Source organism: Trifolium pratense, linkage group LG4 (assembly GCF_020283565.1).
Source record: "Trifolium pratense cultivar HEN17-A07 linkage group LG4, ARS_RC_1.1, whole genome shotgun sequence".
Classification (NCBI taxonomy): Eukaryota; Viridiplantae; Streptophyta; class Magnoliopsida; order Fabales; family Fabaceae; genus Trifolium; species Trifolium pratense.
The window spans coordinates 32,729,411-32,756,498 of record NC_060062.1 but is presented as its reverse complement, the minus strand read 5'-3'; the positions used below and the strand labels follow the sequence as shown (position 1 = coordinate 32,756,498).

The 27,088-nt window shown below is 33.3% G+C and overlaps 4 protein-coding genes across 5 annotated transcripts; 3 read left to right on the top strand and 1 right to left on the bottom strand.

Moving 5' to 3' along the window:
• The first annotated feature begins 7,618 nt into the window (after positions 1 to 7,618).
• LOC123923143 (F-box/FBD/LRR-repeat protein At4g26340-like) lies at positions 7,619 to 9,259 on the top strand. The gene is made up of 4 exons (XM_045975808.1): positions 7,619 to 7,638; positions 7,983 to 8,307; positions 8,581 to 8,742; positions 8,840 to 9,259. The coding sequence occupies exons 1-4, from the start codon at positions 7,634 to 7,636 to the stop codon at positions 9,119 to 9,121; spliced, it is 774 nt and encodes a 257-aa protein (XP_045831764.1). The 5' UTR covers positions 7,619 to 7,633; the 3' UTR covers positions 9,122 to 9,259.
• Positions 9,260 to 12,795: 3,536 nt separating this feature from the next.
• On the top strand, positions 12,796 to 13,394 carry LOC123922504 (F-box protein At4g27050-like). The gene is made up of 2 exons (XM_045975219.1): positions 12,796 to 13,124; positions 13,166 to 13,394. The coding sequence occupies exons 1-2, from the start codon at positions 12,796 to 12,798 to the stop codon at positions 13,392 to 13,394; spliced, it is 558 nt and encodes a 185-aa protein (XP_045831175.1).
• A 3,033-nt stretch (positions 13,395 to 16,427) lies between these two features.
• Positions 16,428 to 23,661, bottom strand: LOC123923140 (sorting nexin 2B-like). Of its 2 annotated transcripts, none has more exons than XM_045975801.1 (5): positions 22,286 to 23,661; positions 21,722 to 21,931; positions 21,311 to 21,571; positions 17,669 to 17,755; positions 16,428 to 16,747 (listed from the first exon to the last, which is right to left on the bottom strand). In XM_045975801.1, exons 1-5 carry the CDS (start codon positions 23,366 to 23,368, stop codon positions 16,667 to 16,669), a joined length of 1,722 nt encoding a protein of 573 aa, XP_045831757.1. In that variant the 5' UTR covers positions 23,369 to 23,661; the 3' UTR covers positions 16,428 to 16,666. The 2 variants fall into 2 exon arrangements, with proteins under 2 accessions (XP_045831757.1, XP_045831756.1); XM_045975800.1 differs by having other exon boundaries at positions 21,311 to 21,574; positions 22,286 to 23,647.
• Positions 23,662 to 25,792: 2,131 nt separating this feature from the next.
• LOC123922503 (sporozoite surface protein 2-like) lies at positions 25,793 to 26,398 on the top strand. The gene has a single exon (XM_045975218.1). It carries the CDS (start codon positions 25,793 to 25,795, stop codon positions 26,396 to 26,398), a length of 606 nt encoding a protein of 201 aa, XP_045831174.1.
• The last annotated feature ends 690 nt before the right edge of the window (positions 26,399 to 27,088 follow it).

The following is a 27,088-nucleotide window of genomic DNA, read 5'->3' as shown; positions in this document are numbered from 1 at the left end:
CTGGTGATGATGAGTCAATGTTTGAAGATTTTAAAAATTCAATGATGCATGAATTTGATATGTCTGATCTTGGAAAGATGAGATACTTTCTTGGTATTGAAGTACTGCAAAGAAATGATGGAATTTATATTTGCCAAAAGAAATATGCTTTAGAGGTGTTGAGGAGATTTGGAATGGAAGAAAGTAACTCTGTACATAATCCTATTGTCCCTGGTTTTAAAATTTGCAAAGATAAAGATGGAGTCAAAGTGGATGCAACTTTCTTCAAACAAGTGGTAGGTAGTTTGATGTACTTGACAACTACTCGACCCGATTTAATGTTTGTGGTCAGTCTCATTAGTCGATATATGGCACAACCAACTGAGCTGCATTTGCAGGCTGCAAAAAGAGTTTTAAGATATTTGAAGGGAACTGCAGATTTTGGAATTTTCTATAAGAAGGGAGGGAGTGAAAATTTGGTAGCTTATGCTGATAGTGACTATGCTGGTGATTTAGAAGACAGGAAAAGTACATCTGGATATATATTTTTGATGAGCTCAGGTGCTGTTTCATGGTCATCTAAAAAGCAACCTATTGTTACTCTCTCAACAACTGAAGCGGAGTTTATGGCTGCTGCATATTGTGCGAGTCAGATTGTTTGGATGAGGAGAATTTTGGATAAACTTGGTCACTCACAAAGTGGCAGTACTGTTATGTTTTGTGACAATAGTTCAGCAATAAAACTATCTAAGAATCCTGTGTTACATGGTCGCTGCAAACACATTGATGTTCGCTTCCATTTTCTTGCGTGATCTTACAAAAGAAGGAATTGTGGAGTTAGTTTTCTGTGGAACTCAAGAGCAAGTTGCAGATGTGATGACTAAACCTCTTAAGTTGGACATTTTTCTTAAGCTGAGAAGTTTATTAGGAGTTTGTCAAATACCAGAAGTAAACTGAGTGCTCAGTTTAAGGGAGGGAATGATAGATATTTTATGTTATGTTTAGTTTGAGATTATGTTTGTTTGGAATAATCCTATTAACTAGGAAAGTTAAGTAGCAGGTAGTTTTTTCTATTTGACTCATTGCCACGTTTTAGATAAGCATGTATGTGGCACTTAGTTGTTACTATTTCTTTGGTATGTAAAGGCTATTTAATAGCTAGTAGTATTTCAATTCAATAAACAAGTCATTCCCAGATTGTTGCATAATTTACTCTAACGGTTATTGTTCCTAACAGATGCGAGGGAAGGGCTGTTTGTTACAGAAGGATTCATCGTCAAAGTGTAGAGTTGTGAGTAATTTGAAGAGTGGGGTCCACCGCTTAGAAAGAATGGCGGTAGTAAAAACGAGTTTGGTTGGAAGAAAAAAGAGAGTACGTGACAGAGTAACTCATCTGGTAAATTGCTGATCCTATCAATATGTGTTGAGTTCTCCATCCTCGGGAGAGAGGGAGGGAGAGAGAGAAAGATAGTATGTGACGGGAGTTTTGTTTGGTTTGGAGGTGCCGTTTTCTATTACTATTTACTAATATATCGATTACTAATTATTAATATATTGAAATCGATTATCGCAAAAGTTACTGATTTATCCTTATTACTTTTAACCATGTTGCATATTTTATATCCTTCATTGTAATTTTACTAAAAAAAATAAAAAAATAGAAAGATGATATGCTTAAAAATAGGAACAAAACAAAAAATATAGAAAGATGATATGCTTACGCATAGGAAGAAAACACATTATAAATAGGAACAAAATAGAACAATTTATACATAAAAATAAGGGGAAAAAAATTAAATCAAATTATAGAAAGTTTAGTCAATAAAAAAATACCGAAAGAATATAGAAATGATAAGAAGAAACCCCATAAAAATATGAATATAGAAATAAATAAAAAATAAATTATAAAAAAATATAAACAATATTTTTTATAAAAAAAATAAAATAAATAAATAAAAAAAAAAACATAAACAATTTTTTTTATAAACGAAACATAACCAATATTAGTATTACTACCAAGTTTAGTACTAACCATTAATAATTGGGATGGAGGGAGTTGGAGATGCCAACATAGTTGGGATGCCCATCCTTCACCTTGATGTTTAGACAGTTAAAAAAAAACTAACCATTAATAATAATTAATATAATAAAGTTTTTTTTTACTAATAATATAAATAATAAAGTTTTTTTTACTAATAATATAATAAAGTTAGTTAATATCAAACCTACTAAATTACCCTATATATTCCTAATAAAATTTCTAATTTTTAATTAAAAATATACACGAGATCATTATTTGTCGCTGAAACAAACAAAAATTGAATAAATAAGTTTACAAGAAATAATTAACACAATAATTCCACTTATATTTTAACAAAATTTTAAATAGATTTGCTACATTAATATAGTGACAAATTCAAATATTTTATCCTTCAAAAAAAAAAATTCAAATATTTTATAAAATTAAATGACCCATGCGAATGCACGGGTCTTTAAACTAGTTAAAATCGATTACTACCAAAGTTCCTAAATTATCCTTAATACTTTTAACCACGTTTGCAAGTTGTATATCTATTATTGTAGTTTCACTAAAAAAAATATATAGAAAGAATATAAGATAAATAAAAAAATATATATAGAACAAATATAAGATAAATACAAAAAAATATATATATGTTTAAAAATAACAAAACAAATTATAGATAGAAACAAAACAGAACAATAAAAACATTACTATAAAAAGGAACAAAACAATAAAAACATTATAGAAAATTTAGTGAAGAAAAGAAATTTTAGAAAAAATAAGAAGAAACCGCATAAAAATAAGAATGTAGAAATAATTAATATTAAAAAAAAACATAAAAAATATTTTCCATCAAAAAAATAATAAACATAAACAATTACTATCAAGTTTACTACTAAGGCGCTGGCTAGGATGCACAAGCCTCCTAGGTCTCCCACCATGCACAACATTTTTTATGCATTTGATTAAATATAGTACATGTTATTATGATGTACTGTCAACATTGTATTATTTTTTTATATTTCGTTTTTACTTTTTTTTTTTATCGCTTGTTTTTACTTTTTTTTATATTTGTTTCTTTGTTTTTTTTTTTTGAACCAATTTATATTTGTTTCTTATACAAATGGTCTTTGGTGAATACTAACAATCACTCACATTTTCTAATTGTTTTCTCTTTGGTTAATTTCTTTATATTATTTTCAATTTATAGTACAATCTATATTCATTTCTTTATATTGTTTTCTCTTTGCAGATGTAAATTTCAAAAGAAAAATACGATATGTGAATTCTAAGGAAATTGAAGAATACGATATGCCCATTTTATTTGTTTTTAAATTTCTTCTTCTTTGTTCAACTTTTCTTATGTTGTTTTTTTTTTTTTTGTGTGATTTTTTAATATTTAGATTATTTTATATTGAAGAAGAGTGGCTAACTCCATTAATATTTGATTACTATATGAACATTGTATTTGATAGCCATCACCCGACATTTCTTGAGAAATGAAACCGAGAGAATTTAAATTTCAGGTGCATCACATAGAGATGTTGATGTTTGCATTAAAATTATAAAGAACAACAAGGATATTTTGATCAAAGTCTTGATGAGTGATATTGGGCGGTTTCAAACAAACCTTGCCGCTTAAAAAACAAAAATTTAAAATACAATGGCGACGGTTCAAAACCGCTGTGAAATAGTTCAACATTTTTAGCTTTGTTTTGCATGTTGCGACGGTTTTAATCGACACAAGACAGTTTGTGTGGCAGTTGACACATTCGTCGCAATATGTGGTGTCGACGCCAGGATTTGCACCTTTGTGTAACTGTCGTATATGGTGTTGCGGCGGTTCAAAACCATCGTTAATAGCATCCCGAACCGCCGTAAAATACAAAATTTGTTGTAGTGCCTGAATCAAAGAAATGGGACATGAAACTTAGAAGTGGGACCTTTGATAAGATTGATGCAATGTAATGATTCATAGTAACAAACAAGTTCTCCAATGGCCATGTCCTTGGCAAGAATAAGGCCTTGATAGATAGCATATAATTCAACAAGCATAATGTCTGAAGACCTATGAATAAAGCCAAAATACCCTGATAAATAGTAACTTGAGTTATTCTTGATAAGACCCCTAAAGCTCGGCTCGAACGGGAGAACCAAGACAACTTCCATCAACATTAAGGATGATACAACAGTGGTTGTTGTTATTCAATTTGATGAACCTATCAATCGGTGCAGCCAAGGTGGAGTCAAAGATTTTGAGAGAAATTACGGTCACAAACACAATGCAGGCGGAATACCCTATTGTTTTTATTGTCTTGGTTTAGTGTGTGTTGAAATTGGGAAAAAGTCTAAATCATTTAGAAACTCAATTCAAACCCCTTTTCTTATGTTTCTTGAACCTATAGAAAGCTCTAGATTTTTCTATTAATCTTTAAACCTAAGGCACAACTGAAATGGTCAAACAAACTATTAATGAAGCGAAGTTGGGAAATCTTAGTCTTATTAATGGTGAACCAGTATAAAAAATCACCTTGTCATTTATTTGTTGTTGTTTTTATTGTCTTGGTTTAGTGTATGTTGAAATTGGGAAAAAGTTTAAATCATTTAGAAACTGAATTCAAACCCCTTTTTCTTGTGTTTCTTGAACCTTCAGAAAGCTCTAGATTTTGCTATTAATCTTTAACCCGGAGGCACAACTGAAACAGTCAAACAAACTATTGATGAAATGAAGCTGGGAATTCTTGGTGAATAGCATGACGTCATCTGCAAAAAGGTGAGATAAGCGAGGGTCGTTGTCAGAGAAGTGAATGAGGTTCCAAGCACCATGTTGAACTGCATCATTGATGGCAATAGAGAGCTTTTCCATACAAAGATAGTGAGATAATGGATCTCCTTGCCTGATGTGACCGTGAGATATATGGCTTGAAGCGGGGCATTTGCTTACCATTCCACAAAATCGAGAAATTGAGGGACGTAACACAATGCATGATGAGCCGAATTATAGTGTCTGGGAATCTGAATTCTTGAAGGAAGGATTTAAGAAACTCCCGATTAACATTGTCAAAAGCTTTCTCAAGGTCAAGCTTGAAAGCAACGTAACCCTTCTTGTTCTTGTTCTTGTTCTTGTTCTTGTTCTTGTTCTTCTTCTCTATTGTTTAAAAAGTTATTGGAATCTGTTGAGGGCGTGGCTACCTGAAATTATTTTGCAGAAACTATATGTTATTCCGCCTCCAACTATTGATCATGGTATAGATAAAACGTTGTGGTCAGCAGGTGAGAATAGTGGTTTCTTTGTAGCATCAGCATACAACTTGTTGTCCACGGATGAGCATTAGACGCATGATGTAGTGTGGAGCAAGATATGGAAATTGCAAGTGTCGGAGTGAGGTAGGAGTTTTGTTTGGTTAATGAAACATGATCATTTATTGACTCAGTACCGTAAGAGTAAGAAGCAGCTAGGCTCCCCGAGTTGCTTATTTTGTTGAAATATTATAGAAACGAAACTTCATGTGTTAAGGGACTATTCCAAATGCATGGTAGTATATGGTTGCACAATATGGATTAGCAGGCCCTCAACTTATTTTTTAAATATAAACTTCATCAGTGGATAACATTAAACATCACTGGTGTTATTGGTGGTATTGATATTGAGAATTGGTCAAGCTTATGGGTTGTAGTGTGTCACTCAATTTGGAAGTGGCTTAATAATGAAGACCATGTTGATAACTTCAATAGGCCGAGCAATTCGCATATAATTATAGCCAATTATACTCGAGGGTATGAAATGTCCAAGAAGGCGGATAGGACAATACAAGTCTGAAACAACATTGAGCATCGAGTTGAATGGAAACCTCCAATAATTGACTGGGTTGTTGTTAACATAGATGGAGCAAAGACGATAGCATGTAGATGTGGTTGTGGTGGGATTGTGTGAGGAAGTAATGGCGACTAGTTGGGTTGATATGCAAAAGGATTAGGAGACTGTACTGTTATAACTATTGAGCTACGAGGGACGTTAGAAGGCTTACGTCTAACGTGGAGTTTAAGGTTTCGACGTGTGGAGTTAAGGAGTGATTCCATGAGTGTGGTGAGCATGTAGTTAAGGAGTGATTCCATGAGTGTGGTGAGCATGTTGAAAAATGAAGAAAGATCTTGTACTGAAGGATGGAGTATGTTATTGCAGCAAATTAGAAGACTTTTGCATTTGGATTGAGTGGTTGTAGTTTCACACACAGAGGGTGCGATCTAGGTAGGCATCGCAATAAAACTCATACTCGTGGGTACCCGCTCAAACCCTACCCGCTTTGACGAGGAAATCCCGAGTTGGTTGGGTTTGGGTTTTCCTCGATTTCAAAACAACGGAGTTGGGGAGGGTAACGAGGACATTGATACCCACCCTGAACCCGTCCACGAACCCGCGCCGCTTATGTTGACATTATATTTTATTACCTCTTTTAAATTAGAAACTCTTAAATTACATTCATATGTTTATTTTTAACTTTTAATTTGAGTAATAAATAAACCGTTTTCTCTATTTCTTTTCTTTATTTAAAAAATATTGTTAATACAAAATAATTTTGGGATTTTAACTTTACTTTAAAAAAAAATACTAAAATATAATCAAAATTCATGTGGAAAAGAGACGTAACGGGATACCCGATCCCCATTGTTGGGTATAAGTTTGAAGTTATATTTTTTATTCGCACTTAGAATTTGAATGAGTTTGAAGAAACCTGAACTTTATGGGTTTGACTTTATGGAGAACAAAATATGCCCCCGTCCCATTGTCATGCCTAAATCTAGGTTTTGAGTGATTTATGAGTCATATTCGAAATTGAAATTAATATTGATGACAAAGTTTTTTTTTTGGTACTATTGATGACAAAGTTTTTCATACTTTTCTTGATGACAAAATTGAAATTACTATTGTAATCAAAATTGAAAATAATATTTCCAAACTGATTTTGGGGCTTAGGCCTTCCATCATATAAAAAAAACAAAGTTATAATTATAATAACTTCTTTAAAAAAAAAAAAAATTATAGTCATAACTAAATATTAACTGCCAAAAATAATAAAATTTGAGTTTTTTTTATTTTTATTTTTTATTTGGCAAATCAATTTGATTCTATTTGAAATTTAGGAGCTTACAATAAAAAATCGCAAGGGAAAAACTGAAAAAACGAAAGAGAAATTGCAATTGAAAGATGAAAACGAAATAGAGAAGATTTCCATGGTGATGAAGTTGAAGGGGTAACGATACAGGCTTCTGCGACTCCTTCTATTTCGATTTCCAGGTTTGTTTTCTCTTTCAAATTCTTCCTCTGTTTCGATTTAGGCTTTAGGGTTTCGATTTCCATGTTTGTGTTGTCTCTCGGTTGCATCTTTTCCCTTTCGATTCATTCTGGTTTTCCGATTGTGTTGCCATTGCAATGTTTATTCTTCTTAATATTGTTTATAGTGCTGTGATCCATATGAATATTATATAGTTTATAGACCTAAAAAATTGCTTTTAGGAATAGATGTGATCCTGTGTTAATATTTGTGTATTGTTTGTATAATTTAGGGTTTTCTATTTACCCTTCGATAATGGAGAACTCAGCATCCATTGACAAAATCAGCGATTTACCTGATGAGGTATTGTGTCACATACTCTCTTTTCTCCCAATCAAACAAGCTTTCTCCACATCCTTTCTCTCCAAAAGGTGGGCCCCACTCTTTAAATTACTCACATCTCTCCACTTCGACGATGAATCCGTTGGTGACGAAGAGAATTTCCTTCGCTTCCGCCAACTCGTGGACACAGTCACTCTCTCCACCCAAATCATCAAAACATTTCACCTCAAGTGTCGTTCTAAACATTGGCGTGACGACCGTTACAATGTGGACCGTTGGATCGAAACTGCAAAGCAACATCCTGTGGAGAATTTCCAACTCATTAGTAGGTTTAACTGTATCTCCTTGCCGCCTAATATTTTCAGATTTTCAACGCTTGTTGTTCTCAAGTTGATGAGTGTAAAGTTGGTTGGTGATATCTCTGCCGATCTTCCCTCGCTTCAGACCCTTCAATTGAATGATGTTTGTTTCGAAAATAAGGAATGTTTTAACAAGCTTCTTTTTGGGTGTCCCATTTTAAGGACTTTGCGTACTTCCATTTACTATATAAAAAAAGAAGAAGATGAGGGTGTTAGGCTTAGTACAGAATGGTTTCAATCCTTATCCAACTTGAACACTGCTGATATCGATATTGATGCATTCGATGTTCCGTTTAGAGTAATCTCTAATGTCAAGATTTTAATGCTCACGGTAAGGACCCGGTATTAATATGAATCAAATTTGTTTTTATAGGAGTTTAATGGTTAAGAACGGTCGGTGTAAATTAATTCTTTTTTACACTGACATCCAATAAGAATGGTCTAATTTTCCATGTCATATCAAGAAAGTGGGGTAAAGTGGAGTAGCATGGCAGAATACATGGTTGTTATTGGATGACAATGTAAATTTTTTTTACACTATCGGTGGATATTCTTTTTACTCTATATATATGTAACTTTTGTTTACTTTTTTTTTTTATTGTAGGTGAAGAACAGGCTTCCAGAGATCAATTCCTATTATGGAGGCTTTCCTGTATTTCAAAACTTAACCGACCTTAACTTATGCTTTTATAAATTTAATCACTGGAATGATGTTATAGAAGTTCTCCAGTATTGCCCCAAGCTTCAAATCCTTTCTATTTTTAAGGTTTCTTGAGTTTGTCAATTGTTTTTGTTCTTTCTTTTCTTCGCATGTGTTTCACCAATCTTATTTTGTTGGTCATATTTTTGCATATGTTTTGCAGTTGGCTGTCAAAAAACATCTGTCCATAAACTGGAAATACCCAAGTTCTGTTCCCGAATGCATTGCCTCTCACCTCATATCATGTACTATAAACTATGAAGGTTGGAAAGGTGAACTTGAATTTTCAAAATATATTTTACAGAATGCTCAACTTTTAGAGATGATGAAGGTCAACATTGGGCATTTCTCTTATTCAAGGCTATATCGGGGTCCTTCAGAAGAGCTAACCTCGTGTCCAATTATTTCCCCCAAATGTATACTTGTAGTAGACTATAGACGATGAAGGTTACCTTATATTTTCTTCTAGTTGGAGTATATTTGAATGAGTACTTTTATGTAGGAGTGGATTTTCAACTGCATTTTCATGAATTTCATAACAAAGTAGAAGAGCTTGTTTGCTGATAAATTCATGTTTGGATTGTATATCTTGTTCTTTTTTAAGGAATCTCAGTATGTTCCAGGATGGAACATTACCTTGCTATTGGCATCTAAGATGATGCCATCATAAATATTCTGTTATGCTTTACTCATCAGTCAAAGATTGTTTCTATAGTGAAATCACAATCAGTTATCTTCCTTGAATTAGGTAGAGATTTTAGGAAACAAAATCATAACAATATAATATTAGAAAATTTGCACTAATTAAACAAGGATAGAATTGCAGATATTATTATTATCCAACACCCTCCTCAAGTTGGTGCATAGATCAATAAGTGGATGTAATTAGAGTTTAATGCCAACAGAAATTGATAAATACTAGTTCTATGGATTTGGTATGCTTGTCATCAATGGGAAACTGCATATCTTCCAACTAGGCCAAGGTCAGAACTCAGAACATATGTACCTTGTTGCAATTTTTGGAATGCCCAAACCATAAGTAATACAACAAGTAGTAAAGCATTTTGAGTTCATTTTTGGTTGGGTCAATATATATTTCAACTTTACATGATGGGTACTAGTTGCATTATACAGTACTATTTTTTTTTTTTTTTGAGTTAAAGTAACTTATTAATAACTACGAACCGTGCAGTCTTTATCAAACTGTTATCGCTGTTTTTTTTTTTTGAGACAGAATGTCGTTCGGAGTCAGGTTAGAGGCCATGTATGTTTGTATATTATTAACTGTTATAAACTCTTATATCACTATCCCATCATATCATACAATGTAACTTACTTAAACCACTCGAAACATGTTCCATTTTTCTTTCTCTTCTCCATTGAGGTTCGCCTGTGCATGCTCTAATCAGTCTGTGTTTCTATGAAAGAAACTATGGTTTCTCCCTCTGTCTTGGTTGTAAACATCTGCTTTGCTATTTCTCTTGTTGTCTTGAATATGATTTCAATTCACCATGGTCCTCCTGCTTGTGGGTATGATCCAATAGTCCACTAAATCCACCAATTTCCCACGTCCATCAAAGTGCTAATTTATTTTGTTGCTCCTTTGTTGTGCCCATATTTTTTGCTTTGGTGTTGGTGCGATTTGTGTAGCTGGGTTCAATCTTTCAGCATACTTTTCAGTGTATCTTGCGCTTTTACTAATTGCTAGTTTAATTCATATAGGTCAAAATTGTGTAATTGATAATTGAAAGTGATTTGGTATGTATAGAAATCTGATAGGATTCATTTATGCATCTAGAGTACATAATGAAGTAAAGTATCGTAATATAGTAAGAACGTTGTTGTATTGATTGATGAACCTTAAGAAGAGAAATTACAGTGTAGAAGAGAAAATGTTAAATGCAGAAATTGTAAAGGTAAGCTAGGTAGTTCTAGACACCTAGAATCTCCCAAATATCTAGAAAGTAGAAACATACATTTTACACTAAATCTAAAAAATAAATAAAAAATTTATATATAGGATCGAATGGAGTAGTAATTAAGAATTTTCTATCATGTGCAAATTTGTGCACATGTTAAAAAAATTATACCAATCGTTAGTTGGTTCAGTGGTGATTGGCGCTAAACTTGGTAGGGAGGACCATGGTTCGATCCCCCGCAACTGCAATCGGGAGGGGGCTGGAACCACTTGATGTCAGAACTGAATAAATAATTATTTAAAATGGAAAGTTTTTATTCAGTTCAAAGTAAATAAATAGAAAATTTGTATTGAAATTTGTGCATTTTATATTAAATTTATAACTTTTAATAAATAATTAGACGCCGACCCGTTCTGTCGCACGAGTTTTGTACAGTATCATATATGATATCAAATGTAGTATAAGAATAATTTTAAAATAAAAATTAAAAAAAAAATAAAATGAATTCGATGTATAGTGATATTTAAAATGAAAATATTCAGTGCAAAGACGAATTTAGATAAATAGTTTAAAAAAAACATCAAAAAGCACTAAGCAACGGGAAAAACTAAGAGAAAGTGCTAAAACATCATAAACGAAACTTAAAACTAATAGTAATGCAAGGGACACTTTATAATATTAAAACTTCAAGACAATTTCAATCAGCATTCTTTTGCTTCACACGGATCAATTTTCATGCTTTGGTAATTGTTGGTGCTTTGGTAACAGATGAAGCTTCGCCCGCCGTCACTGTCACCGTCAACATCAATAACAGATACATCCTTGATTATCTTTCCCAAGTTCTTGTTAGTGGGTGTAGTAATTGAATTTGCAGTATCAATTTCATCCTTGGTTGAATCACCCCTTCAATAACGTCCTACATATAATTGGAGAACAGATCCACTGCAGTGACATTACTCAGCAGTGTGATCTCAATCATTCATTATGATGACCGTAAGTGGCTAAAATCAAATAACTGAATATTAGATGGTGTAGATGTTAATTGTTTCCTCTGCAGTGAAATCTACGATTGAGATTCCTCTCTCATATAATTGTGTTAAATTTTAATCAGATATGGAATTGTTCAATATAAAAAAAATTACTATAAATAATTTTTAAATATTTGTATACCACGACATTGTCATCAGCTTTGTGGCTCCATATCTAAACAGAATCGGCTTTTTGACATCCTCATTGACTTTCCATATTGATGTGTTATTAATAATTGATTTTTATTTAATAATTTTTTTTTAATTTTCATAAAAATAATTTGAATTTGAGTTACATACAAAAATATTTGGTTTTGTAGATAAAAAGGAAAGAAAAAAAAATGTGGGAGAAGTAACAAATAAAGTGGGATAATTTGAATTTGGGTTACTTACAAAAAATAGGATTTGTAGATAAAAAGAAAAAAAACGTGGGAGAAGTAACAAATAAAGCGGGATAATTTGAATTGGGATTACATACAATAAATTGAATTTATAAATAAAAAGAAGAAAAAATATGTGGGAGAAGTAATAAAGTGGGAGTTTTGTGTTTGACAATTGAGGTTGATTAATATGTAAATGGGAGAAATATCAATTGTGTTGGTTATATCAAATTAATTAATATAGCTTTAAGTTATGGTAAATGTAGTATGGTAAATCATAAATGATTTTTTTTTTTATACGCAATATTTGAATTATAAGGAGTATAAGGGGTACTCAACCCTTACAATTCAAAGGTAAATCACCTTAGATACAAACAAAACACACAACATTTCATGAATGTTTGTGAGATGATGCCTTTGTTGAATAAAACCTCCTTAATTCGTAGTTTATCAAGCAACAATCTCCACCAAAAAATATTAACCTTCGATGGAATATTATCTTCAACCAAAGATTTTTCAATGATTGAAAAGTAACATTTCATAAATGATTGAAAAGCAATACTAAAAGGACATGAGTTTGAATCCTATTGAGTAATTTTTTAACATTTTAATATGTATTATTAGGGTTACTCGGAGAAGTTACAACTTTTATCTATCTATACCTATAATAAAGAATAAAGATAAACAAAAAGAAAAAGATAAAAGAAAAAGATTTTGGTTTTTCGAAACCCTAACGCATCATTCATTGATTGATTGTGTTGCCGTCACCTCTTCTCTGCTCTCCCCTAATTAATGGAGGACTCTGAAGGCATTGATATGATTAGCAATTTAGCTGATGATTTGTTGTGTGACGTACTCTCTTTACTCCCAATCAAAGATGCTTTCACCACAACCATTCTCTCCAAAAGATGGACCTCACTATTCCGATCATTCACATCTCTCCATTTCGACGACGAATCTGTCCAAGCTGAAACTATCCACCACGAAGAGACCTTGCGTCACTTCCGCCACTTCGTCAACACAGTCATACTCTCCACCAAACTCATCAAAACGTTTCACCTCAAATTTCGTAGGCGGAGATCAGGCTTCCAGAGATCAATTCCTATTATGGAGGCTTTCCGGTATTTGGAAACTTAATTGACCTTAACTTATGCTTATGTAGATTTCACGGGAAAGAAGTACTAGAAGTTCTTCAGTATTGCCCTCAAGGTTCGAAAGACGAACTTCAATTTACAAAATATATTCTACAGAATGCGCAACTTTTAGAGGTCATGAAGATCAACATTAGACGTTCCTATTATTCAAGGCTAAGTCGGGTTGCTTTAGAAAAACTAACCTCGTGTCCAACTATTTCTCCCAAATGTAAACTTTCAATCAATTCTTGTATTTGAAAGAACATAGGATTGTCTCGTCATACAAATGAGCAGGAGGCAAGTCACAGTTCTTAATATGATATGATCTAATTTGAGGGTGAACTGCCATTATGGCTGAAGAACAATCAATTATGTATGTTTTATTGTTGGATGGATATATTATTATCTTATTGAATTGAATAGATTATACTAATCAGTTTATTTTTTAGAAATTTTAATTTAGCTACTGATAAATTTAGTAGATACTTTAAGGAAATTAACTATCTATTAGCTACCATATATCTTCACTTGTTTGGATTGTGCTGTTTTTTGTAAGAAATATTGTTAAGTTTGGATTGTGTGTTACTTTGCAATAAGCATCTTAGAAGAATGTTATCAATTATCATGATCAACAATCACTTGGCTTTCGTGGTAACAGCCCCTTATCAGAGACAGAGAGGTCATTTGATTTCTGTCCTGTGGGTTTGACCTCTTCACGATATGGTTAGCATGGTTGTGTCTTTGTCGTAAATATTGAATGCAAGGTTTTAAATTGCGGACCGCATCAGCTGATGCGGCCGCAATATTGCGGATGCGGTAGGCACTGCAACCGCATCGGACCGCAATTGCGGTGTGAACTCAAATCACAGGTGATGCCGCAACGCAACCGCAACGCAACAGCATTTCACCGCAACACAACGGAGTTTTGACTGCAACGGCCGCAACGGTTCAATCCAATATTTCTTTTCGTAAAAATTCAGAGAATCTCACCTTTATTTTTTCCTTTATGTCCTTTCATTTTAGAGTTTCTGTCTTCTTATGTCTCGATGACTTAAAAATGAATTAAAATTTATATAGAATTATAAGTAAAAGATATATAAGGAATTACAATAATTATAGTATTTTTTCTGTGTTTGTGCGGATAAAAAATTATTTCACGCCGCAACGGCCGCAATTGCATCGCAGTGTCGGCATTAGCCGCAATCGCAATACCTGCAACCGCAACCGCATCCACGACCGCAACCGCAATTTAAAACCTTGAATTTGAATGTTAGTTTGATCAAGTTAAACTTACACTCTAGAAAATAGATAGCCGAGATTCTTAACTAGATTGAGATATTGAGAAATCATTTCTATGATTGGATTTAAGTTTCGGCCACTGTTATGATTGGATTATACTTCCAGTCACTTTTATGATTGGATTTGGACAGAATATTGCTCAGGTAATGTTTATAAGCATTAGTGTCGGCCTAATCATATTTTAATTAACGAGACCAAGAGAGGTAGGAGAGCTATGAAAGATATAGACTCAATGAAAAGGTAAATTTTGTATCGAAAACAACATTGTTCATATTTTTAAACATTTTGACCGTATAAGTTCCAAGATTGTTATTCTACTTTTAGTATCTTTAATTTAAAATATGATTAGGCCGACACTATTTAACATATGATTAGGCCTTATCATATTTTATGATATATAGTATTATATAATAGAAATAAAAAAAATTATAAATTCAAACCGTTATTATATTTATGTATTATGTATCTATTATCTATCAAATAATAGATTTTTTTTTAAATATTCGAATACAATTTTATATATTGTGTGTCTATGTATAGGAAAGTTGGAATTTCGGGGCTAACGAAAAAAATTATAGAAATTTGATATTTATTTAAATTATTAAACTTTTTTTATATTAATCTTCTAGCTTTTTTACCTGTACAATTATTTATCATAATTTTATAATCACGAAATTGTTACATTTCACTCTCAATAATTTTATACCATGGTTGCATTATCTAGCATTTCCAAAAGCCTCCATTCTGTTTCTTGAAAAAACCACCATGAGTTTTTTCATTGAGTCTATATCTTTCGTAGCTCTCCTACCTCTCTTGGTCTCGTTATAACAAAATTATGTAAGAATATATTTTTATTTTTTTTGGTGTAAATTGGAGCGGGAAGAAGCCATGAAAACCAGAGAGCTATGAAGACTAGAGAATATGACTATTGTAGATATACTTCAAAAGAAATGTTTCGAAGAAGATTAAGAAATAGAAAAAACAAAATAGAATAATTAGTGTAAAAATGAGAGAACATTTTGTTTTTTGAAAACTTGGTATCCGGCCTTAGGACCGACTAATCCAAGGGGACCAATCCCACCGCCCACTTGCGGGGGCCCCATTTAAAGCCAGAGTTTTTTTTGCTCTGTATGGACTTAGCCCACCGAAATTGGCACCAGTGGGAATCGAACCTGAGACCTTGAGAGGAGCATACTCCAAGGGCCCAAGCCAACACCACTCGACCAACCCCAAGTGGGTTAAATGAGAGAACATTTTATCGGCATCGGAGCTGAAAAAGAAGCAATGAAACACATATAGCTATATGAAAGCTATGAAAACTAGAGAAATAGTAATCTTTGCAGATACTTTAAAAATAAGTCTGTTAGAGTAAAAATTTTGCAAATTATCCGCATCAACAACAAATTAGATGGTTTGGCCGTGGACCGTAAAAAACATGTGTCTCGCCATTTAGGTCGTGCCTTTACATGTTTGATTCGCCCTTGGTCAACATGCGTTTGTTGCTTAACTCGCATTTCAAATGAAACTGTTATTGCTAGCTTTTCATTAGACAAAAATGATTCTAATTTCCACGATATGGATATTGGCCGTTTGTGCCCTTTATAATTGTCAATATCACAGAGCTCCTGGCAAAGGGTTCTTTTGAAGGGAAAACATTATGATGCCATGCTTATATCAAGGTGTTTAAACTTCAATCAACAACAATGGTGAGATCGATCAATGTAACTATGTTGTGCAGAAACTAAATCTGTTTTTGTTCTTATGTTCATCGAATAGAGTGGTGCACACAAGGCCATAACTTATGGATGAAATTGCATTTGAAATTTTTAATGGAAAATTAGGTGTAGCTGATGGAGGATAACACAAGATGAAGGTCCAAACAAAAATAATTTCGTATTCAACTCACTTTTAACCAAAATTAATTCTACAAAATCAATTCAATCAAAATCAATTTTAGCCACCGCATAATCAAGCATACATACACTTAGACAATTAGAAACAGAAAAAAAAAAAAAAATTAGGCATTGTTAAAGCTGAAAGAGTCAAACAAAGAGCATGTAATGTACAACATCAAGTATTGAATGATGTGTAAAATGTTCTGAGGTACAAGTGAGAAAGAAAAAACCTACCAACCCGCAAAACACATTTTGATTTATTGTCATGAATACAGACATATTATGAGAATTGCACATCAATGAATAAAGATTAAAATTTAAATCAATAGCCGGATTTCACGTGCTTTCTTTCGCATATCCACTGGTGTCTTCAACAACTTTTGTCCAGACATTAGCAATTTTCTCAGCATATCCCACCTATTAACGAAAGTTAATCATATGATAAATGAAACTAAGAATAACATAACATTAACAAAATGCGACAAGGTGTCAAATTAATAAAAAGTTGACCTAAATATTCCAATTTCTCTCCAACCATTCTTTTGCATGTCCCATTAATTTTGCTTTAAGATTAAAAACGCTTACAGACAGATGAATTCAAAACATTCAAATTGCTCTCCAACCATTCTTGATAGCATGCAGTGGTAGATCACTAAAATCTTGTATTCTAGGGTTTCTTAAGCATGCTTTCAGAATTTTAGCATGTTATGATTATGTCTACACTTTGTCGATCGAATTAATTAATGGTATACCCGGGTTACATTGCAGAAGAGGCGATATTCGGTTCAACCACCGGTGCATTGCAACTTCTTCAATGAGATACAATTGCATATGCAACATTTCAAAAATGCTTGCAGCAAGGGCCAAACAATCCAAAAGTTTTTTCTCGAAGAAAAAGCTCAACATATTTAGATGTCAATTTAATTCTTGAATCCCGGTTTAGATATAATTTAACTAGTTACATTCAAGTAGATTTCAATTTTTCTCTTTTCCCGAGTAATTATTTCTCCATTAGATTTCTTGATAAAAATAAAATCATCTCAGCTATAATGCATTGCCTAGTCACACTTATTACTTAATGTAAGGATAATAAAGTACCCTAGAACTAGTGCATTATCTCAACTGATCAAAAAGTTCTAGTTACACAAGGTACATACATGTCAGAAAAACTGATCTTAATGATAAATTATGTCATCACCAACACTTCTAAATCAGATCACTCATTAGAGTTGACGACACAAATTAGAACGAATTATTAAACATAGAGTGGAAACAACATGAAAGGAAAATTAAGTTCTACGTAAGGAGGAAATAAAAACGAACAAACATAAATTATACCTGATTAACTACAAATCCTTTCAACATGTTTAAGAAGTCAGCCTGCCTCTCTCTATCAAGCCTTTCAAGTTCACTCCTATTGTTTTCCTGCATTGGCATCATCATCATTCAATAAACAAGGCAACAAAGGAAATAGACAAAAACGGAAAAATAAACATAATACAAATATGAAATCGGAAAACTGAATCTAATAATCAAACATCCATCGGAAAGGCCAGGTATAACATTTTAAAATCGAATATATAATAGTTATAATATGAAGTTTGGAAGACCAAACCAGAATGCATTAAAGACTAGACTAGCAGAAGTTTGCTAATGGAAAAGAGAGAAAAGAGGGATAAACCATGATCCATTAAAAGTAGGTTCCTGACCAAACAGAAGACAAGAACTGTATATTCATTGCATGTACTCTTCTTAACATAAAATTCACATACAAAGCAATGCTGCAGATAGAACACTAGTTCCCACCTATATCATATTACATTGCCAGTTTGTTGAATAGGGTATTTACCGTAGCTTGTGATACTGATTCCCAATGGTAGGATTTCCTAATTGAAGATTCTATACTAAACATCCGGGATTTAATAAACAAATAAATAAATAATAGCCACATATACTTATTGTGAAGAATTTCTGGTTTAATTGATAGATGATTTCAGAATATATGAAAAATATCTTGTAATATTTTTGTTTTATCTTAAGAGTAATTTAGAGTATCTTAAATTATCTCTTAGGATTAGTTTAGTAATTTCGTATATATCAATCTTTCCTTATTTAATTAAGATTGTGACTCAAGTATGATATGAGGATTAGTGCTTTGTCTCTTGAGATAACATCCAGCATATCATTCACTTTAATATCAATTTAATTTAATAGAAAAATTATGTTCTCCTCCTATACCCAAAGGTCTTGACCTATAACTTTAACACATTGAATGAATTGAATCGCTAAATCTAAAAGTCCTTTTTATACTTGTAATTAGGCCAAATAACAATTATTTCTACAGTACTACTACGAGCCAAAGCTCACTAATAATAAGACTAATAACCACATAACTGTTTAATATACAAGACAGAAGCATTAGCTGCTACAAGTATAAACATGCAAACATGAGACACATAACACCAGTCTCTCTAGCCTAAGACCTTGGGAACCTAATACTCCCTCTGAGACATAAATCTTGGCTTCTATCTTTTCTGAACACATCCCAAGCAGATGAGATGGTTTCTATCTTGGCTTCTATCTTGACTCCAGTCTTTGACTTTTCACTTCAGAGGTGCCCTTGACCTCCAAACTGATTCTCAAACTCTTAACTGGTTAGCATAAAATCCACCTCTAACCAAATTACGAAAACACTGAGTAGGGTTCTTTACAGAAGTTCAAAATTTTCAACCAAAAACCCTCCACAAAATAGACAATATAAATTACTCCACAATCTTAAATAGCATCGTTGTATTGTTGTTCAAACTGCAACGCCAAACAGGGCAGGCATGCGGAGTTGCAACATGGATAAGAATCTAACAATAAAAAAAAAAACAGAACAGCCAAATATGCCAAGCAGAGACAGAACAGTAATTCAGCAATGAACTAGAGCAAATCACAAGTTGGAACAATGTCATAGAGAAAAAAAGGAAAGGAACTTAGCGGAAAAGGAAGGGAAATCAGTTTGAGATGTTGAACCAGCTGTATAAGAAGGCAACCATAAGTTTATTTGAAAGAAGGTTGGTAACCCAAAACAAGCACAGAAGGAGGGATGTAGCTAGAAAACATTTATCAAATGTTGGATAGTTACCCAACCCACCAAAACCACGACAAACGAGAAACACCAAAGAAGGAACAAGAAAAATCTGAAAGAATAAGAAATAACAGACGAAAAAACAAGCAATCTATATACGATGCTTAGTGGAAAATCTATACCACAATAGAACTAGCTGTCTGATGTTTCTCATGCAACAGTTTGCCAGAAAATTCACCATAGTACCCGAGATAGTTATGGAATGATTTGTGCATGTCCACTTAAAAGTTAACTTTTGGCAGTGGTTCTTGAACCCGCGACTACTTATTCAACAGAGGCTAGGATAACATGTTGAAATTACAAGTTTTAGGCAGAGAAAGATAAAGAGATGGTTAGGATTATTGAGAAGTATCGCCAACAGAGGAGATAATAATACATGAATAGGGGAGAGAATAATATAGGGGCAGAGGAGAAAACGTCATCAATTACAAAGAACTGGACACAACAAGAGACTCTGGCAAATGATACCATGTTAAGAATATGAAGTTTTGGGTTAGGGGAGAAAGGAAAAAAAGTCAATCAACAATAAATAAACTGAAAATATCATTAATACATGTGATGTATTATAAGAGAGATGCTAGGGACAAACGCTTTGTCACTCTCCGATTAACACACGCACATATATTGGACCAGGTTTCTAATCCAATCCTGGCTACCGGCTATTCAAGTTTACTTTTCCAACACTTTTTTTAAAAAAATCTCTTCACCAAAACATATCTGAAACTGGAAAGTTTTCACCATTATCTCCCTTTTAAAAACCCCCTTGTCCGTCATAAAAAAATATAAATCTCACTTTTGAAAATCCTATCGTTGCCATGTATTCTCAGGCCACACCATTCTCATGGCTTTAGACCCAATTTTTAATTTCACCCAAATTAGTTAATCACGAGAAATGAATTAAATTATTCCTCCTCTAGGAAAAGCAAAACGAAGGTGAAGATTGAAGTTCAAAGAGTTTGAATTAGATTGTTCCTCCTCTAGAAAAGTGAGATTGAAGTTCAAAGAGTTTGAATTAGATTATTGCTTCTCTGTTTACTTTAGTCGTTACTCCCCAACACTAGTTTCTCTATTTTTTGTTTATGGGTTGATGCTTGTAAAGATGGGGAAGAGGAGTTAGTTGGATTGTTGAAGGATGGTGTTTGAAGCTAGACGATAGTCATAGTAAGAAGGCAGGCGACTGTGAGCGCCGCAGAGGTGTTACTGAACCTTTTTTTTTTAAGAAAAAAAAAAATTACTCAACTTGGTTAGCCCGTAAACAAGTGGTTTATTAAAAAGAGTGACGTGGCTTATCAAATGGGTGTGTGTTTAGAGGAGTGTTAAAGCGTCTGTCAATAGCAGTCCTCGTATTATAAACTCGAACCAAATAATTAAATTTACATTAGCCTATACCCTAAACCCTAATGTCTGAAGTCTTAACACTTGAGAAATTTTCCAATGTAGATGGATATTAGCCTATAGCACGAGTCTGATCTACAAGTTTACACAAACACTTTCGTCTACAAATACAAAGAGTGAAACCTCTAATTTATTTATAATAACATTTACTAATAGGCATCAATCATATCTGTAAAGGATAGTAAATGACCAATTATAGGACATTTTAAGCTGGAGAAAATAAAGTGATGAGCACTAATGTTAATATGTCTGCTATGATAGATATAAAACAGGAAATTAACCAAAACAAAACTATGATGGATCTCATGAACAAGAAACATTATCAGCCGAATCATAGAAGATTGAACCATATACCATTTTGAATCACAAACTGTCGCAAAGCATAATCTAATTGAAGACAATGTATCTAGCCTAAGAAACCAAATCAAACTATAAAACAATTAAACCCCTACCTTGATCCGCTCATATTCTCTGATTGCAACATTTTTGGCGTCTTCGGTTGCTCTTATGGTTTCCTGTAGCTCCTCTAACTTACGAGACCTTGTTTTGTCACCCCCAAATATTTTAGATGAAGCCGCTTCAAGTTTTTCAGCTCTTGATTGCAAAGAAGAGAGTTCTGATAGAAGGGTCTGTACCGTCAAGAGTGCACTTGTGCGATCCGTGAATGCACTGTGAACAGCCAACATTAATCCAAGATATTCATGAAGTGTATCCTGCTATGCATAAAATGGAAAATCATCAACAATTAAACCTAGTTAGTGGGTTGCCCTTTATTAATAAGGAAAGCGCGATCCCTTTCTAAGTAGACAACGACAACAAATGTATAACTGCAAAATTAACATTACAAAATTTTTGTTATATACCAAATGCTTCACAGTTTGAGAATTTAATTCTCGAAATAATCTGCTAGCTTTCACAGCAGCTGTTGCTACACCTTTCATGTCGGCAGCTCGTACCCTCTGAGAGTCCAAAACAGCTTCTTCATTTTCAAATTTTGTTAATTTAATAAATGCCAACCCTAATTCTCCCATTGTCTCTCCCATATCTTGTTGTGCTTTAACAAGCGATTCAGCCTGCACAAAATTGTCTCATGATGAGAAACTCTACAAGTACCAATCTAACCACACATTCATAACCCAAATGTTTTCAAATATCAGTCGTAGGGTAGATACAGGTACAACCCAATAGCGTAGCGGAATTTGAACAAATTGCTACTGTTCCGTGATACACTATTTAGTATAAAGTGTTGTCAAATAACAGCTATAACGGCTATAACACACGTAACTGAAGTTAAGCAAACCGTTTCCGCAATCCACAATTGATAACAATGATCTCAATATCAAACACATGAGCAGATATAAAAGTATAAACACGGTCTAATAAGCTGAAATTGAAAATTATAATTAACAATTTACAAAAAAAAACACCTGCTGAGATGCACTATTGATTTGCTGTTCAAGTTCATGAACCCTTTCCTTCTTTGCAAGGAACTCTTTATCTTCCTCCACAACAAGTGGCTTAGAACCTCCCCAATCATTGGACATTGATTGCTTCAACTCCTTGAACAACCTCAACAAATCCCTCCCCCCTTTCGCCGGTTGCACAACCTCACTAGGAGCAATCAAACTCTCCCCCATCAACTGTTTCGGAAGCTTCGCCGCCCCATCCAAAACCCTCGACGCCACATCAGTCGTAGTCGGCAATGGAAGCTTCCCTTGAACCTGCAAAAACACCCTAAACTCATCACTCTTTCTAATCACCGGATGATCCGCCAATCTCCGAAGATACTTCTCCAATGCCACTCTCCTCTGCTCAACAAATTCCTGTTTCTGCATCACCTGACTCTCCACAATACTCTTATCCGGCCTCGGCGGTATAAAAAACCCTCGATACGCCTCCGATAACCGATCAGAAAGCGTCACTATATCCTTAAACCTTCTCCGGACACCGAATTCCGAACCTCCAAACTCCGGAATATTCGTTCTCGTTGTAATCAAATACGTCACATAACTACTACTACCAGGAACAATCGAATTCGAATTCTCTTGCTCCTTAACCGGATTCGAAACCGTTATTTTCAAATACTCCGAACTTGAAGAAGATCTCGAGAAAAAAATTCCATCGGAGGAGCTTCGAGTCGGAGTATCAACGCCGTTAGAAGATGTCTCGCCGTCGAAAGAAGTGAAAATCGCGTCTGCGTAAGAAGGAGGATCGATGTAAGAAGAAGTATCAGACGAATTAGGGTTTGTGAATTCGCGGTAGTGTTGCGGTGGAGATAGAAGTGGATCGGAATCCGCCGATGATACGAAACTCGGCGAAGAAAGTGGATGATTGTGAGAATCAGAGAGCGTGGACATCACGCTCCGGTAATTAGAGTACGATTTAGTACTTAATAACGAATCGTGTTCGTTGTTTTCGTGGAGATTGAGGTTTTCTAATTCATCATTTGATGAAGAGAGAGGGTGCGGGTGTAGGTGTTCCTCTGTGGTGTGATTTTCGGAGTCCATCATTGTTGATGTTTTTTTTGTTGTTGAATTGAAATAGAAAGTGATAGAAAAAAAATTGTGAGAGATTGGTTTTGGTTAATTGATTGATTAATTAAGAAGTTTGGTGGAGGAATGAAGATGATTAAGAAATTGAGTTGAGGTTTATTTGCATGAGTGTGGTGGTGGAGGCTAACTTGCGCAGAGGTGTAATGGTTTTTTTTGGGATGGTGTGAGGTTGAAGAAGACTGACCATGCAAGGACCAGATGGAAATTGAAGTGGCAGGAGTCTGGACTATGATTGGGTGTATGGATGTGTCAATTTAGATTAACTAAAAATTACTAAAATAAATTTTGTCAAAAAAAAAAATTACTAAAATAAAGGGTGAGTTTTTTATTTTTTTATATTGAAAAATGTTGAATTATGTATTTTATTTTTTTTTGAACAAGGTGAATTATGTGATGTTATTTTTATGAGATGTTTTTTTTGTTTTTATTTAGAGAAATAATAAAAGGAGTGACCGAATTGTTTGTTTTTTTTGGCTAATCATGTAAATTTATTAAAGAAAGATAAATATGAAATCTCCTTTCTATCCTTTTTCTTTCTTTTCTTTTCTTGACACATATTTAAATTAGGGTCAATTTTGTCTTTTTAAAACAAATTCTAATAAAATAAAAATAATATATTATTACATGAGTAAAAATTATATTATTACAATTTTTACTCATATATCCCCTTCCTACCCTTTTTAATTTTTTTGACACATAATTAAATTAGGGTCATTTTTGTCTTTTTAAACCAAATTCTAATAAAATAATATTATTATAATTTTTACTCATATTTATTTAAGAGGTTGATCTTTTAAATAAATGTATTTTTATATACACGTCTATGGAGTTTGACCTCTCTCACCAAATATTTTTCATATGCATTGATAAAGAATCAAATTTTGAACCAAATAGTTAAGGGATAATTACACTCGCCTCCTTTGAGGTCATTGTAAATAAACATAACTCACACCCTTCTATTTGCCTACTCAACACTAACCTCCCTTGTAGTTAATAGTGTTTATTTTCCGTTAAATATTAAGTTTATTAAAAAAAAAAAAAAAAAACAATCCAAAAGACCGTAAGTTATCTCTTTCGTTCTGTCTGCTTGTTAATTTTGTGCCGCCTACTCCTTATTGGTGATAGGTACAATCTGTTTTGGCACAAATGTGTATCTCTCTTTTTCGCTGTATTTTTTCGTTCTTGTAAGAGGGATAATGGAATTATTTTTCTTTGCTTACAATGACACTGAATTATTTGATATTGCCTTTCGATCATGACAATTTGGTATTGCTAATTCAAATTCTCAAATATTCATTTTTGTATTGCCAGATACATGATTAAGGTGTACAAGCTTACAACAATGGTCGGAGTCCAGTGATGGCTTAATGGAGCAAGATAGTGTGCATCGATGAAAACACGGCGACTTTTGAATTTTAACAGAAAACAAACGGTGTTAAGTAAAGAGGGGAAGTGTTATTTATTTTAAGAGAATTTAGGGGAGGTTAGTGTCTATTATTATAAAACTAGAGGGGGTGTTTGTGTTATTTTAAAAGACCTCAAGGGAGGTCAATGTAATTTTCTCAATAGTTAAAGAACAAAAATACCTATATTAATTATGCCACATATTGTTGATTATTAGTAAAATATTTTGACTTGTGAATTTGTGATTTTTATGTTTCAAATTTAAATATATTTAATATTTGATTTTTTTTTTATAATTGTGTTACAATCATAACATTGATATTTTTTGAAGAACATAACATTTATATTTTTTTCAAGAGTTTCATCACAAGTTGTTAATGATGTCCATCAAAGTAGGCTTAATTAGTAGGCAAAATATTAAGAGGTCTCCAAAGATCATATGAAACAAGAGAGAAAAAAAATGTAAACTGGTATTAGTGCTTGGTGTGCAGACCATGTGTAGTGGTGTTGAATGAAGGTTTTGATGTTGAAACCATTGGAGGAGGGGTGTTTAATGTGATGTGGAGGAGGGAGATGATGAATGAATTCAACATGTTGAATCTGCATAAAGGGGGACGCGTGCCGCTTCTTCATTTGCGCAGCCAGGCGCGTGCGTCACATGCGCGGACAGGGCGCGTGTGTGGCAGAGAGCGGAGAGAGAATTTGTTTTTTAAGATAAAGGGTGCCACTTGTCAGCTGCTGATTGGTTCGCTGGATTTTTATGATTTTGATCCTTTGAACTCAATTATCTCATTGCAAATTAATTTTTTATTTTTTTACCAAAATTCGTGATTTTTTTCTCTCTACAAATAGAGACTTGGTTCATTTCATTTGGACACACAGAAAAAAGAAAAAAAAAACCAAGTTTTTCACTATCTTAATCTATTATTATCTTTCTAATTAGTCTTTCTTTTGAAGTTTTAATCTTTTTCTAGTGAAATGGATCCCAACAATTCTTCTAATTATCCCAACAATTCTCAAAATCCCAACAATTATCAAAACTCCAACAATTATCAAAATCCCAACAATTATCAAAATTCAAATCAATTTTTTAACCAACATCCTCAAAACATACCTAATTTTGGTTTAACACCAAATTTCAACCAATCATCCTTTGTTCCAAACTTTCATCCATATTATGGATCTATGCTGAGAAATCCATCTCAAACACCCCCGTTTAATGGTTACATGCCGATGGTTAATGAAAATTTTCCGAGTGGTGGTACAACTAACTTTCCCGAATTCTCAACACAAATAACTATTGCTAATGAAGATTCAACTCCTAAGAGCAAGAAAAACCAGCAACCATCATGGAACACTGAACAAAATTTGGTGCTAATTAGTGGGTGGATCAAATTTGAAACAAGCAGTGTTGTCGGGAGAAACCAGAAAGGTGAAACATATTGGGGTCAAATTGCTGACTATTGTAATGAGCATTGCTCATTCGATCCTCCGCGTGATGGAGTTGCATGCCGAAACAGTTTTAATTATATGAACAAAATACTGGGTAAATGGATTGGCGCTTATGATGGCGCTAAGCGTTAAGTGTTAAGTGTTAATTATTTTAATTTAATTTTAATCGATAATTATAATTTTATGTAATCATAAAAACAAAAATATAAATTTAAATAAGAATATGAAATAAAAAGTGGTGGGGTAGAGAAAGTGGTGTGGTAGGATGTTGAATAGAAAAACCATTGGAGAGGGTAAAAGTTGAATGTGTGTTGAATGATTAGGTGGAAGAAAGAGAAAATAATATGGAGTGAAAAAGTGGGTGTTGAATGTATTTTGATGTTGAGACCATTGTACATGGTCTTAGGTGAAAATGAAGTTTGCACTGTTTGGCCATGTGACAAGAATCAGATATAACATTTTTATTGGTTAAAATATAGGGAAAATTGTTGGAAAATGAACATAGTAGTGTTCATTTATGTGTGGAAGTTGATCCATTGTGATTGGAAATAAAATGGGATGAACACTTTGGTCTTGTAGGACTTGGAACTAAGTAGTGTGAATTAAAAAAAGTGGGAAAGAATCTCACATTGCTTAGAACACTCTCTTTAGTAGTGTGTATATATCCCAATGTGACTAACATTTCTTATTCACAAAATTAACTAATTTTTTAGTTAATTAAGCTGGTCCAAGGAGCCACTTAGTGCTGACTCATCATAGCAGCCAGCTTGAATTTTGTTCCGTTGAAAACAAATTCTTCCATTACTACACACATAATAGTGC